Genomic DNA, 27,896 nt, shown 5'->3' on the forward strand with positions numbered 1-27,896 from the left:
AGCTCTGGGTCCTTTTGGAAGGACCATGGAGCAGGCTGCTGGGGTGCGGCCCGTGAGCTGCTGACCCAGGGCCTCTGTAGCCTCCCCCGGACGGCCTGGAGCGCTCCTCGACTTGGACGTACTCTCCCCAGGAAGAACCCTCTGCTGAAGTAGCGAGTTACTACTTAAAGATGAAGGAACGAGCTGATGCTGGGGGATTTCTAGATCTATCGTCCAGCAGAAAGAAAAACAAGCGGCAGACCCGCCCAGTCCTGGGGCCTGTCTTTTCTACTGAGGTCTCACTTCTTTGTAAATGAAGATGTGATAACTTTTGCAATAAAAAAAGATGGTTTTAAAAAGATGGGTCCTGGACTTGACTGTGGGGAGTGAGCATTCCAGAACAGGGCGCCCCGCGCCCGCCAGCACACCGGGCTAGGGGGACCCTGAGAGCTCTGGAGATCTCACTTCAGACCCAGAGGGGGCCACATCCTTCCTGTGGAAGGGCTTTGTCCCTCCTGGCCCTGGCTCTCCCCCGACCTAGGGGGGACAGAGAAGGACGGTCCCTTCTTCCCACCGCTCCTGCACCTCGCCCCTCAGCGTGCTGTCCCCGAGGAGGGAAGATGAGAGCTGTGTCGAGACTGGCAGAGGTCTCTTCCTGGTGGCCTTGGGCTCACTTTGCCATGAGTCAGGGTTTCCATCCTCAACAGATGCCAGCCTCGTCCCACAGCCCCTCGAAGCAGGCTGCAAGTCTGAGCAGGACCCCCCACCTCTGAGCCCTGAGGGATCCACCGCCTCCCTGATCACTGCCCCGAGTGCCGAGCGACAACCGTCCTGTTAGCTAGAGGCTGGCAAGGGGCCGACTGGCCACCAGCAGAGGCCCCCACAGCCCAGATGCCTCTGCACGGGAGGAGGGGAGGCTGGAGGGGCAGAGGATGGGACGGGTTCAGCTGAGGCTCCTGCCCTAAGGGATCCCTGCTACACTTGCCTGTCAATACTTGAGGTGGTAAAGTCAGAAAGAGCTTTCAATTCCATTTCAAAGAAAAGTACAAATTCTGTAAGAAAAGTTAGGGCAGCAGCAGTGCAGCTTTGTGGGGAAGGGCTGCGGCCACCCTGGGTAGGCCGGGTCTGTCCGGTGGCACCCGCAGCCACTCCCTGACCTCCAGGGCAGGACCTGGGAGCTGAGCAGAGGGGAGGGAAAGCCAGCAGCTCGGACTCAGGTACCACCGCAAGCAGTGACAGAGCCAAGTGGCAGCTGGACGACATGGAAGTGGGGACGCAGGTCTCGCCCACACCAAGTCCTGGGGCCTGGGTGGTCTCCCCAGCTCCTGTCGTGACACTCGGTTCATGTGGGATTTCCTCCCCTTCCACGGGGTCTCCCTCTGACACCTCCTTCTTGGTGAGGTCCCCGTGACACAGTCCACTGCCCTCAGCACCTTAGGTCAGTCGCACCTAGGACCTTCACACACTCCTGCAGCCGTCACCACTGTCCACCTCCAGAACTTTTTCATCTTCCCACACGGAAGCTCTGTCCCCACTAACCACAACCCCCCACCTCTGTCCCTGGAAACCGCCACTCCACTTCCTGTCCGTACGAACTCCACCGTGAACACCAAGTGTTTCTGACAGGTGGATGGCTGTGGCAGGTCCACCCCCACGAGCGCCCTGCTGTCTGTGGCTTCGGGCGGTGGGCTTCACCCCGGCCTCAGGCCCCACAACCACATATCACGGCTGCCCCCATTTCACAGGGAGAAAGCCGAGGCTCACAGAAGGAAGCAAGTGCTCTTCAGCCACGCAGTTTAAAACCAAAGGCCTCTAATCCAAATCCAAACTCTTTCATCTAAACCAGTGGCCAGCGAGCCACAGCCCTGGTCAAGCGCAGCCTGTGGCCAGTGTTTGTAAATTAAGGTTTATTGGAATATGACCTTGGCCAGCCGTTTTTGTACAATCTGTGGCTTTGAACTGTACGGCAGAGTTGAGTAACTGTGACAGAGACCACATGGCCCGTAATGCCTAAAATGATTGCCACGGGACCCTTCACAGAAGCTTTGCCACCCCTGGTCCTTGCTCTGCACATCCCTCAATTCCAGGTGTGACCACATCCAGGCCTTCCCCGCCTGGTGGACCGTGCATCTGGCGGCAGCGTGGCTTACCAATACAGCTGCCTAGAGCATCCTGTATAAATCCGCTCTTGCACTGTAGCTTGGGTCTGCAGCGGAAGGATCCCAGAGTATTCTGACAGATAAAATCGGGGGGGCAGTTATGAATACCACTCTCACACTCGTCAATATCTGGTGCATCATAAAAAAAGGAGATTGTTAGCAAGAGTCCTGCCAGAGGCATCACACAACACTTCAATATCACAAGAAAACTTTATCAAAAATTCTCACTACTCAGACTACAACCCCAAACATTCCTACAGAGAGGTCACAAACAGAGTGCTCCCGCTGCTGAGGACTACAAACGCAGCCTTTCTCTGCCACGGCCCTTGGGAGGCGAGGGCTGTGTAAACACACAGCCCAGGCGTTTCCCTGGCAGATGGAGCCATCGTTACTCATCCAGATAAAGTGCATGTTTCTTTCATAAGACAATTTTCTTAGTGCCAATAAACACAGCTTCTATATATCTTATTCATTCTGAGGTGCTTAGAATGTTCCAGATATTAAGAATGATTGCATCGGGAAGGGATGTCAGGGCTGCCCTGCCTGGCAGCTTGGACAGGTCAGATGTTCAAAGCTGGGCATCAGCTGGCCTGGACCTGGGCTCTGGGGTCAGCCCATCACTGGGCTGGGCAGCAGGCTTGGCAGCCTGAGCTTGCTCAAAGGCCCCCTGACACCCAGGGGGCGTGCCTGGCTCTGGAGTCACCCTCATAATTCAAAGATGGATGTTTTAATGCAAGTGCTGCCGTCTTTCTGGAGGGCTTGAAGCCCTGTGCAGACAACTATGTTCTAAAAGGTCCTCATCATACACTCTCTGCCAATGGCAGGCAGGGAGACCAGCGGTCAGAAATGCCACGCTTTTACGCAGCAGAAGGGGTGATGCTCTGAGCTTCCAGGAAGCTGGAGCCAGAGGGGAGCCAGCTGTTGTGCAAAGCACTTGTTTTCTTTGGAGGGGGATGTTTGTTTTTGTACAAAGCACCTGTGAGCACCTGAAATCCTTCTCTGTCTGGTTTAACTGACCAGGCACTGAGCCTTTAAACCCAAGTGGGCCATCATCATTAATGTGGCACCAGCTCTTCCCCTCGCCCTGTGGTCCTCCTGTGGGTGAGGAGGCAGTAGCCCAGGCAGCCACACAGGGGCAGCACCACAGAGCCCAGACCAGTACTGGGCCACCCTCCCCTCAGCGCTCGGCCCCAGCTGGGGAGAGGTTCCCAGCCCAGGCCGTACCTTTGCAGTTATTGTCCTCTGTGAGCTCATAGCCAGTCCCGCAGCTGCTGTCCCGCTGACAGCGGAAAGAGCCCACGGTATTGATGCAGGATTCTCCCAGACGGCAGCTGTGGCTGCCTGTGATGCACTCATTGACATCTAGAAGAGATTCAGGGACATGAAGTAACCAGCAAGAACTTTGGATCCCTGCACTTCATCAGAGGAAAGTTCTAGAAGCCGGGGCGGAACTGGCTTCCTGCATCTATCAAACTGCCCAAACTGAGCTGGGTCCTGCCGTGAGCCCATCCCGCTGTGCCTCGGGATGCTGCCCTGACCAGCCCTCACCAAATCCAGCCCAAGGATTCGCTGCCTTCCAACTGGCAGACCCAGGGCCCTGAGTAAGTGCTGGGCCCTGGACTGGAGTCCAGCGGTCTCCATGAACCCCATGAAGGGGCAGCATCTCCCCATCTCCTAGCTGGGGAAAGGCCAAGGGAGGCTGAGGGACATGCCCAAGGCCCTCAGCCGGTCCCAGATCCAGAGCCAGGGTGGACCCCAAAGCCAGGCCCTTTCTCAGCCCTGGGGATCATATTCTTCTGACGAGTGTCTTGCCAGGAGCCACTGCCCTGCCTACTCTGGAGAGCCAGTCCCAGGCTGTCTCCGCCCACCAAGGGGACCTGTCAACCCTGCTCAGACCTGGCACAGGCTCCAGGCAGAGCGGCGGAGTCTTACCTTCACAGGAGACACCGTCAGGCAGCAGCTGGTAGCCCACAAAGCAGGAGCAGACCACCTCGTCCCCGGTGTCCCGACACTGCTGCTGGCAGGGCCCACCCCCTGCAATCAGAGCCGGCGTGAGCGGGGCCAGCCACGTCCAGAGGTCACTGGAGCCACCCGCGGCCCCAGGGAGACCCCCAGACACTGGCTCTGGTCACCGCTGGGTCTGACAAATCAGGCAGCCTACAGCTTGGCCTCTGTAGTTACAGTGGAGCTGTGAGGGACAAGGCAGGGACGGGGTGCAGCTTGCTGCCAGCCACAGACACTGAGGAAGCAGGCCTGTCCCATCTCCAGCAGCTGTGGGCCTCTGTGCTGCAGGTCCCTGGCTTCCCCCTGGATCCCGGAGCCACCTCTGCCCCCCTCACTTCCTACAGGGCAGCCAGAGCGATGCTCAAGTGCAACCTCATGGGAAGAAGCCTCTGCCCAGGGCCTCAGGGTCCTGCCTGCTGCCCTTCACATGCTGGTCATCATGCTAAGCCACTCTCAGCTGCTGCAAACGGGCTGTCCCCTCCCCCAGGAAGACCCTCCCCTCAGGAGGCTGGCTCCCTGGGGCTTTCTGTCCCTCCCTCTCTTCCCCTCCCAGCCTCACTGCTGCCTGTCACTGCACCCCGACCACATCATCTTGTCATTAAACTGGCTCCCCAGTTAACACCTGACCACAGGGCCAGCTGCTGGGTGACCATGTGCAGCAGACCTGCCAGTCCGGACATGCCCGGATGCTCACGAAAGAGCGAGAGTGTGACCCTGGGGGAAACAACCACCAAGGCCCTCTGGATTTTAAATATACCCACGCTTCCCTGTGAGACAAGTTAATATGTCTGACAGCACGAGGCTGGGGCTCAGGTCGGGAAGGCAAGAAACGCTCGGCCCCTCCCTGAGGTCTCCCGGCCTCTTGGACGCCAGCGGTCACCCTCTGAAGCCTGTGAGCTTGGGAATGTCCAGCACACACTGCAGAGAGGGGGCTTTTCACACTAGTTGCTGTGGCCCCTGCCCCACCAGCCCCACCAGGCCAGCTCTGGAGAGTCTAGGGAAGCAGGAGGGCAGGGGCCTGGGTTCAAGTCTCCAGGGAACGGCCGTGGAGATCCGGGGCCTTACCTCGGCAGCGGTCATTCAGGTAGGGGTCTTCCTGTTCCTCCTCTACCTCAGAGACCTTAGCTGAGGGGAAACAGAGAGCAAGAGAGATTACCTAGAGTCCACCTCACCTTAGAAGGAACTTCCCATCAGTGTCAAGCAGGACACCACTCAGTCCTCCTGAAAGCAGCGGAACGCTCATGTATCCTCATTAAAACAGAATTTTCCTCATGAAGGTAGCTCACCTTCTCCAAGGTCTGAGAAACAGAAGGGCCCAGGCACGAGGGAGGCCATCGCTAACTCCAGGCCCACAGCTGGGACACGGTCTCCACCTCCCCATAAGACCCCCAAGGCCCGTGGCAGAGCATGTGGCCAGCGCCTGAACCGCCCTGCGGGCCCCAGCAGGCCTTCGCTGCCTCCAGCTGACTCCCCCAGCCCTGCTGCAGACCACAGCGGCCTGCACACCCGCGGGGCCTGGCGGGGGGGTGTGCCTGGGGAGCACACAGTAGGCCCACCATAAACGCCAGCTTCAGGAAGGCCACCGTGAAGCCCCCACAGAGGAGGTGCCACTGGAGAGAAGTCTGGGGCAGGGATCAAAGTGGATCCAAGACAGGAGAGGAAAACACCTGGAGCCACAGAGACCTCCCAGAGAGGCCAACGCAGGAGACAGAAATCACAGAAACCTCCCAGACACGGAGGAACTCTGCCCAGGATGAGGGCTGGGCTTGTTTACTGTAAAATGTCATCTCTGACTTCAAAAGCCCAGGAGGGAGCAGGAATGTGGTCCTAATTCCACATCAGAAGTCAGCTCAACAGTGACCGCAGCAGCCTGGACTTGAAAAACTAAAATCCAATGTGATTGATCAAGGCAGAGCCACGGGTCACAAAGCCAGAGGGAGAATGGCCTGACTGAGAGACCTGGGAGCGCTACCCTTTTATTTTTGTTTGTTTGGGGTACTGGGGACTGAACCCAGGATGCTCTGCACCACACTGAGTTACATCCTGGCCCTTATTTTATTTCTTTTTTAATTTTTGGACAGGGTCGCACTAAGCTACTGAGGGTCTCACAAAGTTGCTTAGACTGGCCTCAAACTTGCAATCCTCCTGCTCAGCCTCTCAAGTCTCTGGGATGACAGGCGTGCGCCACCATGCCCACCTGGCAGAGTGCTTCCCCCTTAACCCCTTCCTGTACCTTCCCCTTTTTCAACAGAAAGGGGCAGAGCCCAGAGAGGGCTGGGAACAGACAAAGACCCAGCAGGCGTGGGCAGGGCAGATAGGGCGCCTCTCCAGGGTACTCCACTCTGGCACTGGAGGCCACCGGGCAAGCAGGAGAGGTCACAGGCACCAGGAAGTCTCCTACAGGGTGGAGCCAAACCACAAGGCCCAGGACAAACAGAGGGGAGGGAGGGCAGGGCTGGTGCACCCAGCTGCAGCCTCCGGAAGCTGCCTCTGGACGTGCCCCTTGCTGAGGAAGCATCTGTCCCTGAAAGAGGCACCTCCAGTCTCTGGCCACACACTCTGGGCTCCAGAGGGAGAGGGGGCTCCCACCAGGCCCCTGCTCTGTGTGCTGGCCATGTGACCTCGAGCACCAGCTGCACATCCCAGAAACAGAGCAGAGGCAGCCAGAGCTGTAGGCCGGGTGGAACCCTGAGGGGGCACCGCGTTCCACTCTCCATACTTCCAGCACCTCCCGCAAGTCCATTCCCACATGCCCTCGGCACCCGTCAGGGACGCCGGAATCCACGGATCCTCAAGTCCCTTACATGACATGGTGCAGGATCTGCACGTGACCTACATGTACCCTCCGTATGCTCAATTACTTTTTTTGTTTGTTTGTTTTTGTACCTGGGATTGAACCCAAGGGCACTTCCCCACTGATATATGTATATACATATACATAGATGCTAAGTGAAGTGCCAATGCCAAAAACCAAAGGCTAAATATACAGGTGATTTAGAGACAGGGTCTTACTAAATTGTTCAGGGCCTTGCTAAGTTGCTGAGGCTGGCTTTGAACTTGCAATCCTTCTGCCCCAGCCTCCTGAGCTGCTGGGATTACAGGTGTGCACTACCATATCTACCTTACTTTTGACACCTAGAACAACACAAATTCTTTTCTTTCTTTTTTATTTTTGTACAAGCCCTTGCTTTATTGTAACTTCAATGTAGAAGAGTGGGGAAAATATTCTTTTTAATAAGTGGTAGTGAGTCTATGCTTAACTCTTTAAAAATTGTGACTTCACCCCACTTTATACGTGAGAAATCATAAACGCAGTGTGGGTTATTGGTTTATTTTTACTCTTATTATTATTTTATATACATATACACAATGAAATATTTTCTGTTTGTTCTTTTTACATACACATGACTCAGAGTGGTTTTTTTTGACATATTATGTATCCATGGAGTATAACTTCCCACTCTTGTTGTACATGAAGTGGAGTTAGTTACACTGGTCGTATATTCATATATGAACATAGGAAAGTCATGACCTGTTCAATCTACTATCTTTCCTATTTCCACCCCCTTCCCTTCCCATTTGTCTAATCCAATGAACTTCTATTCTTCCCTCCCCCACTTGTTGAGGGTTAGCATCCACATATCAGAGAGTATATTTAGCCTTTGGTTTTGGGGGACTGGCTTATTTCACTTAGCATGGTAGTCTCCAGTTCCATCCACTTATGAGCAAATGCCATAATTTCATTTTTCTTTATGGCTGAGTAATATTCCATAGTGAACATAGACCACATTTTCTTTATCCATTCACCTGTTGAAGGGCACCTAGTGGGTTCCATTGCTTGGCTATTGTGAACCGAGCTGCTACAAACCTTGCTGTGGCTGTGAGCATACAACACAGATTCTAAGTAAACAGTTGTTAGACTATATTATTTAGGGAATAACATGGGGAAAAGTCTGCACGTGCTCAGTGCAGATGCAATTTTTTTTCTCCCATATTTTTGATTTGTGGTTGGTTGAATCCATGAATGTCACAACCATGGACAGAGAGGGCCAACCTTGCTTATGTACACACACACACCCTGGAGAACCTTGACCAGTGCACCGCCCAAGAGGGAAGAGGGGGATTACCTGTGTCTTGGAGGTCCCCCACATCCCCAGGGGTGAAGTCCGCCGTCTCCTGTCCCTTGACACAGCATGCCCGGAACACCAGCCCACACTGGTAGCCGATCATGAGGCTGGGCTCGCAGCTCTGGCCCCGGGCCTGGGCCACCCGCCCCAGCACACAGCAGTGGCAGCATCTCTGAAAATAGCAAAAACTCAGACAGGCCCACACAGGGTCCCACAGGGACCCAGGGGACGCCTCTCGGATTCCCCTGGTCTTCAGCATGAACAGCGGGTGGGGGGCACGTCTGACTTAGCCACTAGGTGCTTCCCTGAAATTCCACGGTACACAGCGAAGCCACCAAGTCCCCAGCTCTCCTGATCAGCTTTGGAAAGGGGACCTGCAGTGCCCGGCCCCCAGCACAAGTCCTGCCTCCTCTCCCAACCTGCTAAGGACTGCCCTCACACCCTGCCCTGCAGAACCACCCCACCGCCCACCCCTCCAGGGAGAGGGAGCCCCACAAAGCCCTGAATGCTGGTTGTTTGTGTGGTCTAAGATGTCTCCACTGCGCCTGGAAGGAACGCACGTCGTCCCCCAGGCTCCTGGGGGTCCAGGCTGTGCTTTGAAAGCACAAGAACCTTAAGGCACCAGCAAGGCAGGGGACAGGGTTACGGCCTGCAGGTGGCACCAGTGGAGCCCAGCCCTGCGAGGAGGCAGCCATGGACACCCAGGTCCTGCTGCCAGGACCTTGACCAGGCCACCCGCCTCCCCCAGCTCCCTCGCCGCAGCGCCTCCCCCAGCCAACGCCCTCAGGGGCCTGGGGGTCCCTGCCCACAGGGTCTCCCTCTATGGCCCATCTGTGTGCAGGCCCCCCAGGAAGGAGCCCACGTGACACCTCCAGAATCCAGACGCGGGCCAGATTCCTGCTCCAGGAACCCCCCCTTGCCTCCTGGTGGGAAGGGGAGGGCTCAGGGACTCCACTCTTTGGTACTTTCTCAGCCTCCAAACCTGGCCTCCTCCTGCCCGGCTTATTTTCCCTCCCTCAGCAGAGGTAAGGGAGGGATCGAGTGGCTCTGTGGGTCTTCCCACATCACTAGGTGGCCCTCAGTGACCTGGTCTGGAGGTGGGTCCCAGCAGCACTCGGGGAAAGGGATTCTGCCAGTGATTCACACACTTCACCTTCAGGGTGGGAGCCCGTCTGGTCCCCTGACAGGCTGCTGAGAGGCCACTTTGGAGTGGGGCCTCTCTGAACTTCCGTTTTTTCCTCCAGGGCGGTCATAAAAGTCATGTGTTATCAGGCCCTTATAAGGGCCCATTCTGAGCTCTAAGCCCAACTAGCCTGAGGCACACAGGAGCCCGAGGACCTCCTGGACATTGTCAGGGGGCTCAAAAGGAACTGAGCAGAGAACTCGGGGCCCTGGACGGCCTGACCTTTGCACTGTGTCTGAGGCCTGGGCAGGGTTCCCAGGTCCTCCCCGTGTTCCTAGGGGGCGCCGCACCTCAGCCTCTCACCCTTTAGCCAGCTTGGAGGTTGTAGGTGAGCTCTACCCACCACCTGTGTGGGAGGGGGCACTTGAGTGGCCTTGCCCTTCCTGGCCCAGGCAGCCAGGGGGTGGGCCAGGGGAGTGGTGTGATGGACAGTGCTGCTCATGGGGGCCCTGGCCTGTGGCCGTCAGGGGTGGCGGTGGCCCCATGTGGTCCCCAGGTCCTCACCTTCATAAACATGGCCTCGAGGCTGGCGTTGTCACCACGAGGCGGGACACAGGTGTCCTGGTCGCTGGCCAGGTTGATGCCCGCGGCACAGTGCAGCTCCTCCAGCTGGCTGTGGCAGCACTGCTCCTGGACCATCCTGGGGGCAGAGGGCAGGGCTGCACAGGTCTGCAGTGGCCCACGGCCTGTCACAGGGCTCTGTCCTCCGCGGCTTCCCCTCCCCCGGCTCCCAGGACAGACACAAGCACTTGGCACACAGAAGGTGCCCAATAAATGTGTAGTTAGAAAGACTGCAGAGTGGTATATGGGCTGAGTCGGGACCCGGAGTTGTGACCCAGAGGGAAGAGTCCGCTCTGAGCCTCGCCTCTCCCACAGAACGTCCCCATGTTTAAGACACAGCCCCGGGGCTGCCGATGCCGGCCCACCTCGTCCTGCACCACACTGAGTTCTCAGCACTCACACCCACCGTCCAGGCTCACAGGGACAAGCCAGAGAGCTAAAAGCTGCAACAGTGGCTCCGGTGTGGCCCCCAGCTCTGCCACGCCTCTCGGGTATGGAGGGCTCAGCGAGGGAGGAGGACGTGACCTGCCAGGGTCAGTTCCTCAGACAGCCAGGGGACCAGGGACCAGAGAGCCGGGACCAGAGAGCTGGCCCACAGGCAGCAAGCAGGAGGTGTGTGTGCACGGGCGACTCCCGTCCAGATCAGAAATGACCCCAGCTCCCGCCACAGTCAGCAAGGGCAGAAGAATCACCCACTGCGTCTGGGAGAGAGGGCGGGGCTAACAGCCTCCCCGTGCAGCCATCCAGGTGGCCTCTGCCCCAGGACACAGCCCCCACCTTCCCGTCCCCCCCACCACCCTGGAGGAACCGAAGTCTACACCAGCCTTCCCCTGGCTCACGACTCCCCTGGCTTCAGAGCGGATCTGTCTACACTGAGCAGTTACACACCGTGCCCAGGCTCACAAATGAGCAAATGACAGGCATTTCACTAAACTGCCGGCGCTGTCCTTGCCCTTACCAGATCCCCACATTCCACACATTCATTCAAAACCTTTTTGCTAAACAGAGAGTCACAAATGTTGGAGCAGAGTGGAGAAGCGAGCCCTCACGCTCTGCTCACGGCAATGGAAATGGGGCAGCCATTTGGGAAACAGCATGCGGTTCCTCAAAAAATTAACAATAGAATCAGGACCCAGCGCCCCTGCTCTAGGTGTGTGCCCGAGAGAATCCAGAGCAGGGTCTGAAAGAGAGGCCTGCCCACAGTGCTGACGACAGGCCGGCCATCTGGTCTGCATTCAGCCTTGAGAAGAAGGAAACCTTGATACCACACCAAGGAACTCGAGCAGCCACAGAGGGACAAGGCCCGTGTGACCCACCAACACGAGTCCTGGAGTGGCTAAGTTCACGACAGAAAACAGAGGGGGTCGCGGGGGCTGGGGCAGAGCAGGAGGAAGGGCAGAGTTCCGCCTCTGCTGGACGAAGAGCCCGGGAGGCAGGCGCTGGCGCTCTGGCTGGCCATCGTGGGTGGCTAACTGCCCTGGGAGCGCACACCCAGACACCAGGAGAGTGCCTCTCGGGTCGCGTACTTTTTACCACTATTTAAAACAACTGGCTGCAACCCCTCTGGCCTGCTGGTTGGCGGTGCAGGCTCCAGGTACTTGAAAGCCTTGGCCTGGGGGGGACGGTTCCTCTCCAGCTTCGGGGGGCAGCGGGTGCTAGACCCTGTCCTGAGGGGAAGGAGCCAGGGCGGCCATCTGGAGGGCTGGCTGCAAGTCCTGCTCTCCCCTGGCTGCGTCCTGGACAAGCAGTTCAGCCTCAGGAAGGCTTTCCTCGCCTGCAGGGTCAGGCAATGCCACCTCCCTCAGCCAGCCATGTCACAGTGGCCCTTGAGCCCTGGGGCACAGCAGTGGCCTGGAGGTTAAAGCCTCACCCAACGTCACGGCTGCCTTTGTCCGACTGGCCCTGGCATTGGAGTGGCTGGCAAAGGCCATATCAAGAGTCGGCCCAGAGCACCCTGGCTGCCGTCCCCACCCACCTTCACTTCCTGGGTGGGTGACCTTGGGCTGATGGTTGTCCTCGCGCACGTTGAGGGCAATGGGTCTTGGCTGCAGGGCACCGGGAGGGGAGCACAAAGCTGCCCAGCTGCAGCCCCCTCTTCCGGGACTGCCAAGGGAGCCAGTGTGCAAACCAAAGAACCAGAGTTTCCAGGTGCCATTCTGGGGAGAGTCACAAAGCTGGTCACTCTACCCTGTCCTGGCAGAGCCTCCGTCATCTGCCCCAAACGCTCTCCCTGGCTAGACTTGCCAAGCATGTCCTGGTCCTGGGGTGCAGGGGCGGGTTGTTTGTTTTGGTAGCTGTTGTTTTGTGACTAAGGATTAAACCCAGGGGCACTTAACCACTGGGCCACATCCCCAGCCCGAGACAGGCCCTCACTAAGTTGCTGAGGTTGGCTTTGCACTTGTGATCCTCCTGTCTCAGCTGCCCGAGTGGCTGGGGTGACAGGCTGCATCTCTGCACTCGGCTCATGGTGGGTTTGTGAGAGGCCTGTCCACCCTAATGAGGCCTGAGGGTGAGGACTCACTGGCCCCACGGAGGAGGACCCCAGGGCCTCCACCTCACCTTCCTGCCAACCCACCAGCCTCTTGTGCCACCTGCATGCAGGTGGGTGTTCCTTTCTGTGCCCTCCAGCTCCTGACCAGGCTCCCAGAGGCCCCCTTGGATCTCCTCTTAGATGTCCAAGGGCACCCTAGACACATGTGCCCCCTAAACAAATGTGCCCATCCCAGCACCCCAGCTGCCTCTCCAGTGCCCCTTCTCACCTAAACTGCCTGCCCAGCCCCTCATAGCCAGGCCCTGGAGCGGAGCCTAAGGCCACCTCTGCATCCCACTCCACTCAGTAAGGACAACTCGGCGGCCTGCCTCCAAGTCACGCCCACAGCCAGCCAAGTCTCTCCACTCTCTCCGGGCTCTCACCAGCTCCAAACCACCAGCACCTCCCGGGATGGTTAAAACAGTCAATTAGGGCCTGGGCTTCCATCTTCCTCCCTCCCCCCCTCCTTCCAGGCAGGGTCCCTTTTAAAGGCAAGTTCAGACAGATAAGCGCCCACTTATCCCTGCTCAGAACCTTCCACCAGCTCTCAGCCCTTCAGTCAGCCTCTGCCACGGCCACCAGGCCTGGGACAACCACCCTGCAGCACCCTGGCCAGCCTGGATTCCTCCTGAGCTCATGTCCTTCTGCCCAGTCCAGCCACCACTCACTCTGTGCAGCCCCCTGGCCCCCGGCTGCTGCTGGGTCAGCCTGCACTGTAGCTCCTTTGATCCTCCGTACTGGCTGTTCCCCAGCCTGGATGCCCTTCCCCACACTCCACTCAGCTGGCTCTTGCCTCCCTCAGGGCTGGCTCAGATGGCCTCTCAGGGAGATGCCATCCCTGACAGCTCTAAGGGTAGATCTGCCCTGAGCAGAAGACCCCACTCCCTCCCCGGGATCTTCTTCCCCACGTGGCACACACGACCCTCTTACAAACCCAACGTGCATTTACCATCCTAAGGTTAGTCGTGGCATGTTCTAGAAGGCAGCTTCTGAGGCCCGGCCTCCTCGTTCCCTGACCTCCCCTGCTCAGCCAGAACGCTGCCCCCATGACCCTGGTGAAGCACACAGGCTGTTGGAGACGTCGGCTCAGAGACAGCCGAGTGGGCTCCTCGTGGGCCACGTTCCTCCAAGAGGGTGAAGTCCAGCCCGAGGTTTTAGGGGGATCTGGATTGGGATCTAAGGAATGTTGGGCCTGATGAGGGCACAGTGTAAGATGACCAGTGAATGGAGGAAACCTCAGAGCCAGCATCACCCGCCCACCCCGCACCCGGCACTGCTAGAGCTTCAGGTGGCCTGACCCCTGCCAGGCTCGCTGAGCCCCCTGCCCACCCCGGGGAGCCAACCCTGAGAACCCTGGTGGCCCCCACCCTCAACTCCTGCCCAGGAGGCCCAGCATGGGGCTCAGCCCCTCCTCCACCTGAGCTTACAACAGCACCAGGGTCAACAAGGACTGATGGGCTAAAGGAACGAAAGTGGAGATTTACTTAAACTGTGAGTCCCACAGGTGGCTCAGCCCCTGCCTGTGACTCCTGGGATGAGCCAACCGGCCTCAGTAAAGCAAAGGGCCAGTCATTCGCATTCGATGACATTGATTGGTGTCCTGGGTGCTCAATAACACATCCTGGGGACACTGTGATCTGGAAACCCACACAACCCTGCCAGAATTTTCCACGGCCCTGAGAGAGGAGGAGACACAGAGACACAGGCGGAGGGTCAACAGGGGCCGGGCAGCCCCACCTCCTGGGGAAAACTGTCTTCTCTGAGGTCAGGGGATCAGGAACCTCCTAGTGGGTGTGGAAGGTGCCCCTGCTGGGATGAGGTCAAGAACAACTGCTGTCTCCTCTCTGCAAGGAGCCTGATGCCTGTTGAGTCCCTGTCCTCGGGCAGTGTCCCAGAGACTGGCACTCCCACATGTGGCTTGGTGCCGCTGGTTTCAGGCATCATCTGCAATCATCTTACCAACCTGAAGGAGAAGTGCACTGGGGGAAACCGAGGATCCAGTCGGGCTCAGCTCTCACCTCTAGCCTTGTCCTTCCCAGGGCCAGGCTGCCTTGGGCAGCGTAGCCCGTAAGCAGAACCCTTGGCGCTGAACACCCACTTGACTACACAACCACCAGCAGCTACGGTGCTAAGCACTCTGCCAGCCAAGCTCGCTCGCGGGCTCTGCGCAGCTGACGGGTGGCTTCCAGTCAACTCCGCCCCTCTGAAGCCCCAGCGCACTCAACGCCAGCACAAAGGCAAAAGAGATGTCCCTGTGCATCCTCCTGTGACAGCCGTCCAACCAGCACGCACGGTGCCCAGGACCAAGGCAGCGCAGAGTCAGACTAGAGGCAGAGAAAACAAAGGGGCAGCCAACCCCGGAAGCCTTCCTCCACCTCCCTGCCACGTGCTCCCGGGCCAGCAGGCATGGCTCGGAGCCCAGCATCACAGTTTACCAGCTGTGCACACGGGATGCCAGTTTCCTTGTCTATAACATGGATTAATAACAAGGTGACACAACACGGTGTATGTCAAATGCACAGCGCGCAGTAGCTGCTCTGAAAAGCTTGCTATTCTTTTCATGATATGATCAACATGACCTATTCTCATCATTTATTCTAAATATATATTATCCCAAATTTTGAGGATGCTTGAGTCAATTAAGGGAGAGAAGACAGTCAGCCCAGATGTCAGCTGTGGAGTGTGGTGGACAACTGTCTGTGGACTCCTGCTTAGGGCCTGGCCTCTGAGCCTTCAGGTGTCCACTGGAAAAACACGTCCAGTCCCACAATCTCACTGACTCCCAGAACAAAACACTCTTTTCTTTGGAAGAAACAGACTCGCCTACAGCTGCCCAGATGGGACAGGCTGGGCTGCAAACCCCAACCTACTTGCTTCCAGCCCTGGGAAGGGATCAGATGTCCCCACATACACAGGGGGGCCCAGAAGGGAGAGCAGGGTCCTATGTGAGGCCTTCGGGTGCAGAGGAAGGAGCGAGGAAGGGAGGGGGACAAGATGCAGCCCAGCTGGCCCGCGGGTGAGTCCTGCCTGTCCCTGGGGGTCCTTCCTCCCCCACTTCCCCCTAAAGAAACACTGTTCGGGTCAGAAGGTGGCCACGGGCAAACACACCTGCACTCCTTAGACTCCGAGGCGTATGGCAGCGAGCAGTCTCGGTGCTGAGTGGCCATCCGATGTCCATCTGCACAGCAAGCCTCCATGGGGACATCTGCGCCCACTGTGAGGGAGAGGACAGCAGGCGGGTGAATTGCCATGCATTGCCCACCCTCCAGGCGCACCAGCAGGACAGCTGCTTCCTTAGCCCTGACCAGAACATCTGGCTAGGGATGGAAGGGCAGCGGGCACAAATGGCACTTCCCTTAGTCACTCTGCAGACGAGGACTGAGAACTCCACGACCCCAGGAAGCAGCCTGCTCCCCGCAATTCTGATGGGGTACAGCTCAGCATCCCTGCCCCAGCCACCCATCAGGGATGGGTCAGGGTCACTGCCTGCATGATCTAGAGGGCCCTGCCCAGCCGTGCATGGGAAGCACCCAGGCACAACCAGCCGGAGTCCCTGCAGGGGACTCCAAGGCAGGAAGAGGGGTTGGCAGTGAAATCACGCTGGCAACCGCCTCCACCCTCTTTGCCACAAACCCTCTGTGAAGACAGAGCCCAGCCACCTGGCTGAGCAGCCGGCCCTCAGCACCAGGCTGAGCTGGGTGCCCAGGTCCTCTGCCAGCCCAGGCTGTGGTCCCAGGGCACTCTGCTCAGAACCCTGGGCCCTCCCCTCCTGGGAAGAAGACCCTGCCATGCCCCTGGGAGGCGCAGCTGGGTCTCAAGGTGCCACACCCTTCGCTCTCAACATAAGGGTCAACAGGCCAAGAAGGACAAGTGCCCAAGGCCTCCACTGCCAGGCAGAGGCCACCTCCCAGCAGGACACTGCAGACGGGCTCAGGAAACACCAGGCTTCCTCACTATCAGCTTCCCAGGGCCCTGGGGAAAGTGCCCGCAGGCTGGACGGCTGGAGCCTGCTGAGCCCTCCGCTCTTCAAGGCCGGCTCTCGCCCACAGGAAGTCTTGCTCTTGTGAGAAACCAAGACTTCCTGAACCACTGGCCCTGACTATGCGCCCTCGGCCACCACAAGTCCTGGACTCCCTGGCCCCTCTCAGAGGGTCAGGAGGAGCATTCGGGATGGGCGTGGCCAGCGCACACAGGAGCTGAGGCTCAGCAGGGCCACTCCACAAGGCCGGGAGCAGGGTCCTCACACCCCTAAGACTATTGCAGGGGTTCCCCTTCCCCCCAGGGCTTCTGGAAGACTGAGCAGCTCTCTGCAGTGAAAGAAGTCCCCACCCATTCCTGTAACCCTGGGCTCCCCTGGGCTGGCCGGGTGGTCAAGGATGGAAGCCCACCCCCCCCCCAAGCTGTCCCTCCATGGTCCCTGATGGTGTGGTCATGACAGGCTGCTCTCATCAGTGGGCTGGAGCCACAGGCCTCAGAGCACCAAAGCCAGAGGACTGTCACAAGGGAGGCCTGCCATCGTGGGACCAGCCACTGGGCTCCTATTACTCAGGCTCTCTCACTCCAGTTTATTGTTTAGAAAAAGCATTCACCAAGCGAGTAGAGGAGAGATGTGGTTCAAGCCCCACATGATGGTGACATGCCCTGCAGGGGGCTGACAGCAAGACTGCCCTGCCCATGTGGCCATCACCCCCAGCACCTGGTCACCCCACACTCCAGCCCTCAGCCCCTGCCTGCAGCCCCAGCCCTCGTCTCCTCTCACAGACTGCTCACCCACCCAGCCTGATGCAGGGCCCGGGCTCCCGCCTGGCCACCCTGGCCCTCACACCACCAGCCTCTGACCTTCTGACTGTCAGCTTCACCAAGCCAGCCAGAGGTCCTGGGGTGCGGCCTTCTCTTGTTCCCCTATCCGTCGGCACAGAAGTGGGTGCATGGCAAACAGAGCTGAGCAGAAAGGGCCGAAGTTTGGAACCAGATGGGCTGGGCCCCAGAGCCAGCTCTAGCACCTTCTGTGACCCCGGCCAGGCTCCTGCACCGGGAGCCACAGGTTTCTCAGTGCTAGAGTGGATCGCAAGAACTTGCTGGGTGGCCGAGGAGGTGGACAAACTTTATCAAGTTCCAAACACAGAGTAAGTTCCCCGTAACAGGAGCTCGGTCACAGGTTACACGATTGACAGGGATTGACTCACTGTCATCCCTGAGAATGCGGGAGGCACAGCCGGTGTCAGAGTGTGGAACCCCACGGAAGAGCCGCAGCCCCCAGCCTCCCTTAGATGCAGAAAAGCAAAACCAAGTACATACAGATGCCTGTCCCCGCTCAGAAGGGCAGGAACTCAGCAGCCGGAGCTGCGGAGATGATTCCTGACAGGGAGCCCCGGGAACAGGGCACCTCGTTCTCAGGACAATCAGATACCAAGACCTTCAGTTCACCAGGAAACTTAGAATGTCCCTGGGATGCAGTTCCAACGCCCTGAGCAGCCCCAGGGCTGGAACTCGGGCCTAGGGGGGCAATGTAGGGGCCCTGGCCTGGGGACAGGCCTGGGGATCAGCCTCTGCCACCCGGACCCTAGGGGCATGGGAATCAGCTCAGCCTCCTCAGAGAGACCAGGAAGAACCAAGAAGAGACTACTGCTGGGCTGGACAGCAATGACACAGAGTGGTGGACAGGACACAGGAGGGCATTCCTGTCCTTGTTGTAACAAACAATCCCCAAACCGCAAGACCCTGGCCCATGAGCGTCCCTGCAGAGAAGGCCCATTCCTCTGCCTGCTCCCCTCCGCGGTCCTTGAAACTCATCTCGTGGTGTGTGTGTCAGTCAAACTGTTGAGAAGTAGCCCAGGGCCGCACTCATTTCCCTGCCCAGGGCTGGGGGCACTTCTGATTTTTGACTCCCAGGAAGGAGTAAAAATCTGTGGACACTGATTTAAATCTTTTCCCCTAAAGTCACAGAGCCGGGGAGCGGAGGGGGTAGGGAGGAATGCTTTCTGTCCCCTGGTCCTCGAAAGCAGGCTTCCAAGTACACACCCACAGCTGTGAGTGGAAATCTTAGGGTGTCCAGTGGGGACCTGTGGCTTGCAGGGGCTTACGGGACTCCAGGGAGCGGGACTGGCCTGGCTCGTGGCTCCTGGTCGAGGCTGAGGCATCTGCCTAGGACCTGCTGGGAGCTCCAGCCCAAGCTGAGAGGGGTCCGCAGGGAGAATGCTCCTCTGGAAGGACTGCCACTGCTCTGGGGACAGGACAGCGGGGCAGTGAGCACTCTCAGGACAGAGAGGTCTGAGTTCCTGCTCCCCCTTCCAGGCAGATTCCCACTGTGGCCTGAACCTCGGCCACACCCTTCTGGGAAGCGGGGTTTGCACGGCCACTGAAGGTCACTGGGTGCACGGAAAGTCGTCTGGTCCTTCCTAATTCCTTCCTTCCCCTTCACAGTCCACTGCTCTCTTCCACAATGTGTACCTGTGGGCACCCTGCAGCCAAACTGTCACCTCAGGGATTTCTCGGAACCCAAACTTCAAGCAGAATCGAGAACAGAGGCTGAATGAAGTGACCAGTGACGTGGACTAGTGAGCACCGCCCCAAGCCAGTGTGTAGCCACCTCTGCCCAGCGCTCAGCGGGCACTGCACACTGAGCAGTGGCACTCTCCAGCTCTGGGGCCTGGGCTCCAGCGTCAGGCCTTGTTCCGGCGGCCTCCAAAGCTCCTCTGTCCTGCAGCCCCTGAATTCAGACCTCCTCGTGGCCAGGGAGGGCATCCTTCTCCTCTCACTGTGCCAGGGAGGGCATCTTTCTCCTCTCACTGTGGCCTGGGAGGGCATCTTTCTCCCGCGCCCAGCACACACCTGGGGGTTCACAGAGTATTAATTACAAAGAACCATGGCGGGGGTTGGCAAGGGGCGGGATCACCCTTAAAATACAGAGGCTGCTTGGGCAGGACCCCCCACCCCGCAAGGCCTCTCCCTTGTTTCCCAGGGCCGGGAGGAGTGGCCCCAGGGGACATCCCTGAGCCAGCCATCACAGAGTGAAGGGCTGATTAGAATTTCAGGCTGGGCTAGAGGCTATGGAACTGCCACTTCCTGGCCCTGGAGACAGCCGTGGGAGTTCAGCACTGGCTGTCCCCAAGCCACAGGAGGACTGCTGGAGAACCCCCTGGTCACGGCTCAAGACACCAACCACGGCAGTCTCTGCAGCAGGTCGGTCCTTGAAAGCTGTGTGTGTCTCAGCAAGTCAAGGTCTGTTATTAGCCTGGGCTCCAAAGCCAGAGCCACCCACGTCTTCCCAGGCACTTCCATGACGGGGCAGGGCGGGCGCTCTGAAGCACAAAAGCCAGTGCTGTCCCGACCCCACCCCAGACGCGTCTCCTCCAAGCCACATTCCACTTAGAAAGGCAAATTGCTGTTTTCAGATTTGTCCCTTCTAGGCAAGAGAGCTTTCCTCCATTATGAAAAACACTGTGACCCAGGACAATGGCACCTAACAAGTCCCAAGAGGAGCCAGGTTCACAGTAAGACAGGGGCTGCCAGGGGCTGAGGAGGGGGAGGGGAAGATGAGAAAGCTCTGGAGATGGCAGGTGGTGACACTGCAGGACAATGTGAATTTACTTGTGCCATCTGAACTGGTTAGGAGGGTACATTTTATGTGATGCATATTTTACTACAATAAAAAATACATTTAAGCTGGGTGCGGTGGTGCACGCCTGTAATCCCAGCAACTCCGGAGGCTGAAGCAGGAGGATTGCAAGTTCGAAGCCAGCCTCAGCAATCTAGGAAGACCCTGTCTCAAAATAAAAAATTAAAAGGGCTGGGCTGGGATGTAGCTCAGAGGTAAAGTGCCTGGGTTTAATCCCCAGTGCAAAAACAAACAAACAAAAAACACTTCCAAAAGTCAGTGTTTGTGGGCCACCTGCCCACAGGTGTTAGGAAAGGAGCCGGTGCTCTGCCTAGGAACTCAACGTTTTCAGCCATTGCTGTTCTAATCACTAATCTGAGCACTGGGAAGAGATGAATTTGGTCACTGTCTTTTTTTTAACTTTTATTTTTTGGTTGTAGTTGGATACAATACCTTTATTTTATTTATTTATTTTTATGTGGTGCTGAGGATCGATCCCTGGCACTTACTAGGAGAGTACTCTAACCCTGAGTCACAGCCCCAGCCCCTGGTCACTGTCTTTTAAGATGTTCTTGCAGAACAGCCAGACAGGAGGCACAAGAGATGACATGGGACTCCAAACGGGAAAAGTTAAAATGTTCAGTAACTACGCAAACTGTGACCTTTTAAAAAGAATAAAGATGGATTTAGAAATTCAACAAAATTTCAGGGGTTTGGGGCAAGGTCCAAACACATTCCCAGGGGCCTGCTGAGGTGGCCGCAGTGCTGCCCAGGCTCACTGACCTGGGTCACGTGGCTCCAAAAGCCAGCACCCTGAGCTTCATGGCCCCACCACAAAAGTCAGAGACTCTGAGGCCCACAGAGGCACCTCTCCTCCCAGCCCTGCTCATTTATGTCACAGGCCACACGGTGTCTTCAATGCGGGCCCAAGACTCACCGACACCTCCTGGAAAGCCACACCCCACCTGAAGTGCCTGGTGTCGAGGCGGACGGGGGTGCTCAGTTCCCAGGGATCAGACACCATTTGCCACCTGCCACAGGTGGAATGGACCTGGGGGTAACGGGCCTCAGCCCAACGCCACACTCATGGGCACCAAGCCTCCCAGTGAGCCCAGCACCCGCCCAGCTCTGCACCAGTCCCAGGCCCACTAGCCACACCTATCAGAGGCCAAAGAACAAGCAATCCCCACAGAAGACCCCTGCGCCTGAGCAGACCTAGAGCGTAGTGTCAGGAGAGACCTGGAGCATGAGGCCAGCCCTGCTGCTCCTGTCCCCTGACCACCAACGACCATGATGGCTCCATGATCTATATTTCCAGGTTAAGTCCCACGCTGCATGCTTCCCAAGCCCACCCAGATCACCCTGTCTCTCAACTGCCAGGCAGGCTCATTGACCCACTGCCGCGCTCTGGGGACAATCTGGAATCTTCTCTCACTGATTAGCTCCTTTTTTATCTGAGAAGAAACTCTCATCATCCACAGTTCCAATGTAATCCCTGTCATCTGACCAGGTGGTGAGGCCCACAAAGAACACTCAGTGCAAGCCAAGAACAAGCCCTTGCAAATTTAGTTAACCCTGCACCAGACATTCCACGGTCAGTGCAGGGGGTGAAACTGCCCAGTCTTGCCAGGCACTGTGACACACCCAGCAATCAGGAGGCTGAGGCAGGAGGATCCAAAGTGTGGGGCCAGCCTCAGCAATTTAACGAGATCCTCAGCAATTTAGCAAGACTCTGTCTCAAAATAAAATATAACAAGGGGTAGGATGTAACTCAGTGGTAAAAATCCCCTGTGTTCAGTGCCCAGTACTAAGAATGAATGAATGAATGAATAGAAGCAGTGCCCAGCCTCAACTTGGCTGCCCATCTCACTAACCCGGGGGGCCTGGTTCCTTCAGAGGCACAGTGGGGTGAGTGCACGCAGTGTAGGGTGGGAAGCTGAACAGGACAATCCAGGGCAAGGGCCTAGTCTGTATCCTGACCAAGGAAGAGTCTTTGAAATCCAAGAGAAGCTGCCCTGGTGGGAACGGCACACTCCCCAGGACTGACATGCTGCCAGGTGGCCTGTACCTGTCCACCGGCAGTGGCCTCCTGGAAAGCGACACCCACCTCTGTGAAAATCAGAGGTGGTGGGGGGCTCAGTTCCCAGGGCTCAGACACCATTTGCCACCTGCCACAGCAGTGAAACTCAACTGCTTCCAGGTACGTCATGCTTTTTAAAGATTATGGCATGGACATGGATCGTGGGGATGACGATGCGGGTTCTCAGGCACAGACAGGCTCATGGTTTAGAGGGACGGGGAGAGGCCCTTGACCTGTGGTGAGGACATGGCCACATGGTCTTTCTCAGACTATAGATGCTGGGCTGTTAGTCAGAGGGATTCGTTACCAGTCTCTGGGTGGAAGCTTCCAGAATGTCAGCCTGCTAGCTGTAAACATCTTAGGGGATTGGGGCAATGTCCAAACACATTCCCGAGTGGCCTGTGAGCCACGGGATCTAGTGTCCTAAAGGCAGCTCAGCAGTGGCTAAGACTCAGGTGCTCTGGAAAGGGAACGGGATCCTGCCACCTGTGTCCCGGTGCCTCCGAGTTCACACACCCTGCGAGCACCATGCCCATCAACACTGGCACCTTGTCTGAAACTGTGCAGAGCTGTGGGGACTCCCTGGGTCCAGGAACCCTGGGACCTGGGAATCCAGAAATACAAGAAAATGCCAGCGCAGGGCCCTGGGCAGCTGGCAGCCTCTGCATGCCTCACAGGACCCGGTGGGGACAGACCCAAGGCCACCAGGCCTCCTTGGGAAACAGCAAGGTGAGCTGGCATCTGCTCTTAGGGCTCCAGGCCCCAGCCCCACCCAAGAGTTCCTGTGTCCTTGAAGCCTCACCTGCCACTCCTGAGCATGTCCCCAACAGTCACAGAGACCCCAAGGGTCTGAGACAGAGACCCAGGAGGATGCAGCAAGGCAGAAGGGGCAGAAGGCACAGCTTGAGAGGTGAGGGGAGTGACCTTCCCCCAGGCTCTCTCGGGCAGCCACTTCCTGTGCCACATGTCACATGGGCCATCCACACCTGGTCATCTCTGTAGCATCCCACCCTGTCCAAGGGGGTCCTAGGCCTCCAGGGCCCCTCTCCCCCAGGGCCTCTGCCTCTCTCACCACCAGCCTCGCATCTTCTGCACCTGCTGGCTGGATCCCGTACCCTGCTGGTGAGGCCACCCAGGGCCCTCTTCTCCCCCGGCCAGTGCATTCCTGCCACGCCAGCCCCCTGCCCTTCCTCCAGTGCCCTCCCTGGCCACCCCCAGCACGCAGGCTCACATAGGGCACATCTGTTTCCTGCCCTGCACGGTCTCTTTGTTCCCTGAACTTTCCAGCACTTAGCACAAATGATTAACCCTGTACTCAGCACCCGGAGGACGGGGACTCTGCCCAGTGCCTGCTGAGCAGTCACTCAGTCGCTGTCTGTGGATGAATGAATGAACAAATGATCCCAAGGGACCCGGCCAGTGGGGCCGGGGAGGGGAAGGGACTCAGGACCTGGCCCAGGCCACGCACGAGTGGGCTCCAAACCCTGCTCTGCGTTAATGGTCGACCCAGGCTCACTGCAACCACAGGAAACCAGCTTCCCCTAAAGCTGGACTTCAGACCAGTCAGACTGGGGTTGGTGACACCACGGAGTGTCCTGGTTAGCAGGGTGACACTGCCTGGAGTCCTGGGGCCACTGTGTGCTGGGGACATGCTCCCTGCATCTCGGTGTCCTCCCCTGTATGATGGGAACAGTGACAGTGTCTCCTCGTGAGATCAATGTGAGGGGCAGCCAGGTACTACAGGTCCCGGGGGGGGGGGGGGACAGGCGCTCTAGTCCCAGCGCTGTGAGGGAGGTGGGTGGACGCAGCTCGGGTGCTGCCTGACCCTACATGGCAGCACTGACTCCCAGATCCAGAGAGATTTTTTTAAACCAAAATAAGAAGCAAGCCTTCAAATGTGAAAATCAGACCTTACAGTCCATTTCTACTCCAGCAGGTGACATGACCAATCCAGAAGGAAAAGGAGGTTCAGGTGAATCTGGGTCACCCACTTCACAGGGTTGTTGAGAGTCACGCTAGTTACAGACAAAAGCCCCTCAGTTCCAACAATCGCCCAGAGCAGGGCACACTCTCAATCCATAGTGTTGGAAAGGGATGGAGAGGGTGCAGGACTGGGCCACTATCTCTGAGTCACTTTCAGAACTGGGACCAGCACATCTGACCAGTGCCTGCTGAGCAGTCACTCAGTCGTTGACTGTGAATGAATGAATGAGCAAATGATCTCAAGGGACCCCAGCTTCCAGGGCTGGCCCCGGTGTAAGACCCTCCCGATAACTTGCAGGCTTCAGGGGCCATCCTCCCAGCCCTGCCCACAGACTCAGCCAAGGTCTCCTCCTCCAGGAAGGCTTCCGGACTGCCAGAGGGCTCCTTCTGTCAACAGGGCTCCCAGGAGGGCAGAGTTTCTCTCCTTCCTGCCAAATCCCCAGACCTACAGCAGTATCCAGCCCTAGAGCTGTTCCAGAGGTTGAGAGAAGGGGTGGGTGGCTGCCTTTGCTGGGGCCAGCACCGCTCAGCTGTGGCCCTGCAGGGCTGCTTCCCGGCTCCAGGCTGGAGAGCTGGTATTAGCAGAACATTCAGGGCAGTCTTGGGGAAGGCCATCTTCCCACCCAGGAAGGGTCAACACCAATGACAGCTAATAATAACAGAGACCATGTTGGCTCTGTCCTGGGTTCTCCCCTTAATCTTCAAAGCCACCTAAGAAGGAGGCTTCTGTTATCTTCATTTTATAGATGAGAAAACGCTCCAAGCCATCCATGAGTCTTTCTGGAGAGAGACAGACTGGTTTCTAGTCCCTTGGGCCCCATGTACCCTGCTGGGACCTGAAGATGAGTGATCTGTCCCAGGCTGGTCCAGCAGGGACAGGGCATGCAGCCCAAGCTGGGGGGCCTCGGGCAGAACCAGGAGAGGTCCCAGGGCCACACCCACCCAGAGCACCCCAGGCTCATCTTCTAACATCAAGCGCTCGGCCCCCCCTCCCGACTGGGAAACTTCCAGGAGCCCAGTGCGTGCCACATGGTCCTGAGCCAGGTCCTCCAGCCTTTGTTCTCCTCCCAACCCGCTTTCTTTTAATCAGTGGGAAACTCTGCCCTGTTGCAGTCAGAGGCCAAGAAAGCCTCAGAGAAAACACAACTGTTTTTCCCAACACCCACCTCCTCCCCTTCCTTCACACACCAGGGCTCGGGGCAGCTGGACAGGACAGACAGACACAGGACAGACAGGCCCTCATCTTACATCTGCCCCAAGAAAGATCAGGGCCCTTCTACATGGCCCGATACCGAGTGAACCCCAGCAGATTAGCAAAAGGGCTCACTCTTTTCCAGGATGGGGCCCCATGGTGGTGCTCCCCACAGTCCTACTAGGCTGCAGGAAGGACCTGGGCACCTTCTGACCTCATCTTCCCAGACCACACCAAACTGTTTCCAGACTCAAAGAGGGTTCTGCCCGCAAGAAACAGCTAGGGCCACAGGACAGCACAGCTCTGCTCGCTCAGACTTTTAAACCCTTCAGGTTGGGAGCTTGTCTATGAAGATGGATCAGTGAGGTAGTGAGGGGCTCCGGGCTGGCCAGTCCTGGGAGCTCAAAGTCAAACATGCAAGGGCAAAGTTTTCTCCAAAAGCACGGGGGAGGTCAGTGAGGGGGGACTCGGGGCTCCTGGATTCCTGAGAGTTGACTACATCTTCTCTCTGGATCTGTAGCAGCGTCTCTGTGGCCTTGTGCTGCCTGCCTGACAGCTCCAAGGCCTTCTCTGGGTCTTTACCCTGCCTAACAGTGACACAAATGTCCACCCTGCCCAGAATGTTCTACCAACGCTGCTTCCAGCTCCTCCCCAAGCACCATCTCCTCCAAGTCCCCCAGGAGCTCCTGGGAGTCGGGGGACACATCAACACTGAGCCCTGGACTCCCCATAGTCTCCAACCTGAGGAGGGACCCAGGGATGCCCAGGATGGAGCCAGTGCCCAGAACAAGCCGAGTCCCCAGAGGCCTGCAGCAGTAACAGAGCCAGAGCCTCTGCAGAGCCAACCCCCCTCCTTGTCCCCCTCCTGCAGCCTCCTCTTAAATCCCCTGCAGGCATTATCTGGGACAAGTGACCTTTTGACCAAGGAGGAGGGTAGTGATCAGAGAATTCAAAAGAAACTAAACTAAACCAGGGATAAAGAATCTGAGATTCCAGGGGTGGTCTGGACCTGGGCCCTGGGAGAAACAAAGACCCCAGCTGTGCAGGGCCTGGCTAATGGCCCTGAGAAGCCATGGGCCAGCAGAGAGGTCAGAGGTCATGGCTCTCCCGCCCAGCAGCTGCTGTGATCCATAGGCACTGGGACTGCCACCCCCACCACACCAGGCCTGGAGGATCTGGAGAGAGAAAGGCACCGCGTGGGTGGCACTATCCCTGCACTGTTGGTCCCAGGGCTGGGAGAGGAGGTTCTGGGCCACAGATTTGCTAGAGGACACCCCTCCCACCTTGCCACAGGGTGGTAGGTTTGGAAGTGGCCTGTCCCCTGTCCCAGCTGAACACGAAGCCTGGCAGAAGCACTGCCTTGGGTCCTGTGTCCCAGGGGGGCAAGAAGGGAGGAGATGGCCAGATCCCAAGGAGGACTACCACCTTGAAGTCCTCCAGCTTCGCCCTTACTTTCTGATTTCTTCCTGTCCACTTCCCTACCCCCAAAACGACTGTCTCTTGGTCAAATTACTGCCCCCTTTCCTCAGTTTGCTCCTCAGCAAGATGGTACAACAGCCCCCACCTGGGGTGAGGCTGGGGCAGTGGGAAAAGACACACCAAGGGGCTTCGGGGCAAAGTGTTCCCCACCCCCAAGGACCCAGGTTGGGGTCTTCGAGGCCGAGTCTATGTGCCAGGACTGGGGTAGGAGGGTGGGTGACAGGGCGCGCTAGAGGAAGAGGGACGTGAGAGTAGGGTCCCATCTTTAAGACAAGACCCCTAAGCGAGGAATGTGTTAGGGCCGACCAGGAGAGAGAAGAGAGGGGACGTCCCGGCCAGTGGCTCTGGAGCCTGCACGATGACCGCCCCGGATGCGCAGCGCTGGGCTGCGCACGCGGCTCTGAGTCCTGGCAGCTGCAGAACTTCCAAGGAGCGCGGCCCGGGAACGGGGACGGGGACCCTACAAAGGGGACCGTGGGCCCGGGGCGCCCTACCTCGGGCCGCCAGCAGCGAGAGGCCGCCCAGCAGCAGCAGCGGCAGCGGGACGGGGCGCAGCGGCGCGGCGCGCTCCATGGGGCCGGCGGGCGCGGGCGGGCGGCGGCGGACAAAGGCGCGGCGGCTCCGGGCTCACCGGCGCGACGGCAGCAGCTCCACGATCGGCCGAGCCTGGGCAGCCAACGCTGGGCCGGGCCGCGCCGTTCAATTATCCCGCCCGGGAGGAGGCGGGGCCGCGCGTCCTCCCTCCCGCCGCCCCCGCGCGGCCCCGGGACCCTCCCTCCGGCACCCAGGCCGCGGGGACGCGCTGCCACGGCTGCGGGCGGCGCGGGGCCCTGGCCCCCCTGCAGGGGCGCGCAGAAGGGGGCCCTTCCGGGCGGACTCGCCCCAGGCCCCCAGCCTCGGCCCCCGCGAAACCCGATCCCCCTCCACTCGCCGCGGGCGGGCTCAGGATCAGGGCTAGGGCGCCTGGCCCGCGAAAAGGACTCGCGCCCGGACGCAGGCAGCCAGGGCCACCGGGACCCCGG

At 58.3% G+C, this 27,896-nt stretch overlaps 1 protein-coding gene across 2 annotated transcripts in view; it reads right to left on the bottom strand.

The window, feature by feature from the left end:
- Window positions 1–27,534, bottom strand: part of Fbln1 (fibulin 1) — a 67,239-nt gene extending 39,705 nt beyond the window's left edge. For both annotated transcript variants that reach the window (XM_027954667.3, XM_027954668.3), the window contains exons 1-8: window positions 27,369–27,534; window positions 15,652–15,757; window positions 9,957–10,092; window positions 8,270–8,441; window positions 5,208–5,267; window positions 4,071–4,172; window positions 3,363–3,500; window positions 2,130–2,267 (exon numbers count right to left, since the gene is read on the bottom strand). In XM_027954667.3, coding sequence (XP_027810468.2) covers window positions 2,130–2,267; window positions 3,363–3,500; window positions 4,071–4,172; window positions 5,208–5,267; window positions 8,270–8,441; window positions 9,957–10,092; window positions 15,652–15,757; window positions 27,369–27,447 — 931 coding nt within the window. In that variant the 5' untranslated portion in view covers window positions 27,448–27,534. The remainder of the gene's footprint in view (window positions 1–2,129; window positions 2,268–3,362; window positions 3,501–4,070; window positions 4,173–5,207; window positions 5,268–8,269; window positions 8,442–9,956; window positions 10,093–15,651; window positions 15,758–27,368) is intronic.
- Between the last annotated feature and the right edge of the window lie 362 nt (window positions 27,535–27,896).

Source organism: Marmota flaviventris, chromosome 3 (genome assembly GCF_047511675.1).
Source record: "Marmota flaviventris isolate mMarFla1 chromosome 3, mMarFla1.hap1, whole genome shotgun sequence".
NCBI lineage: Eukaryota > Metazoa > Chordata > Mammalia > Rodentia > Sciuridae > Marmota > Marmota flaviventris.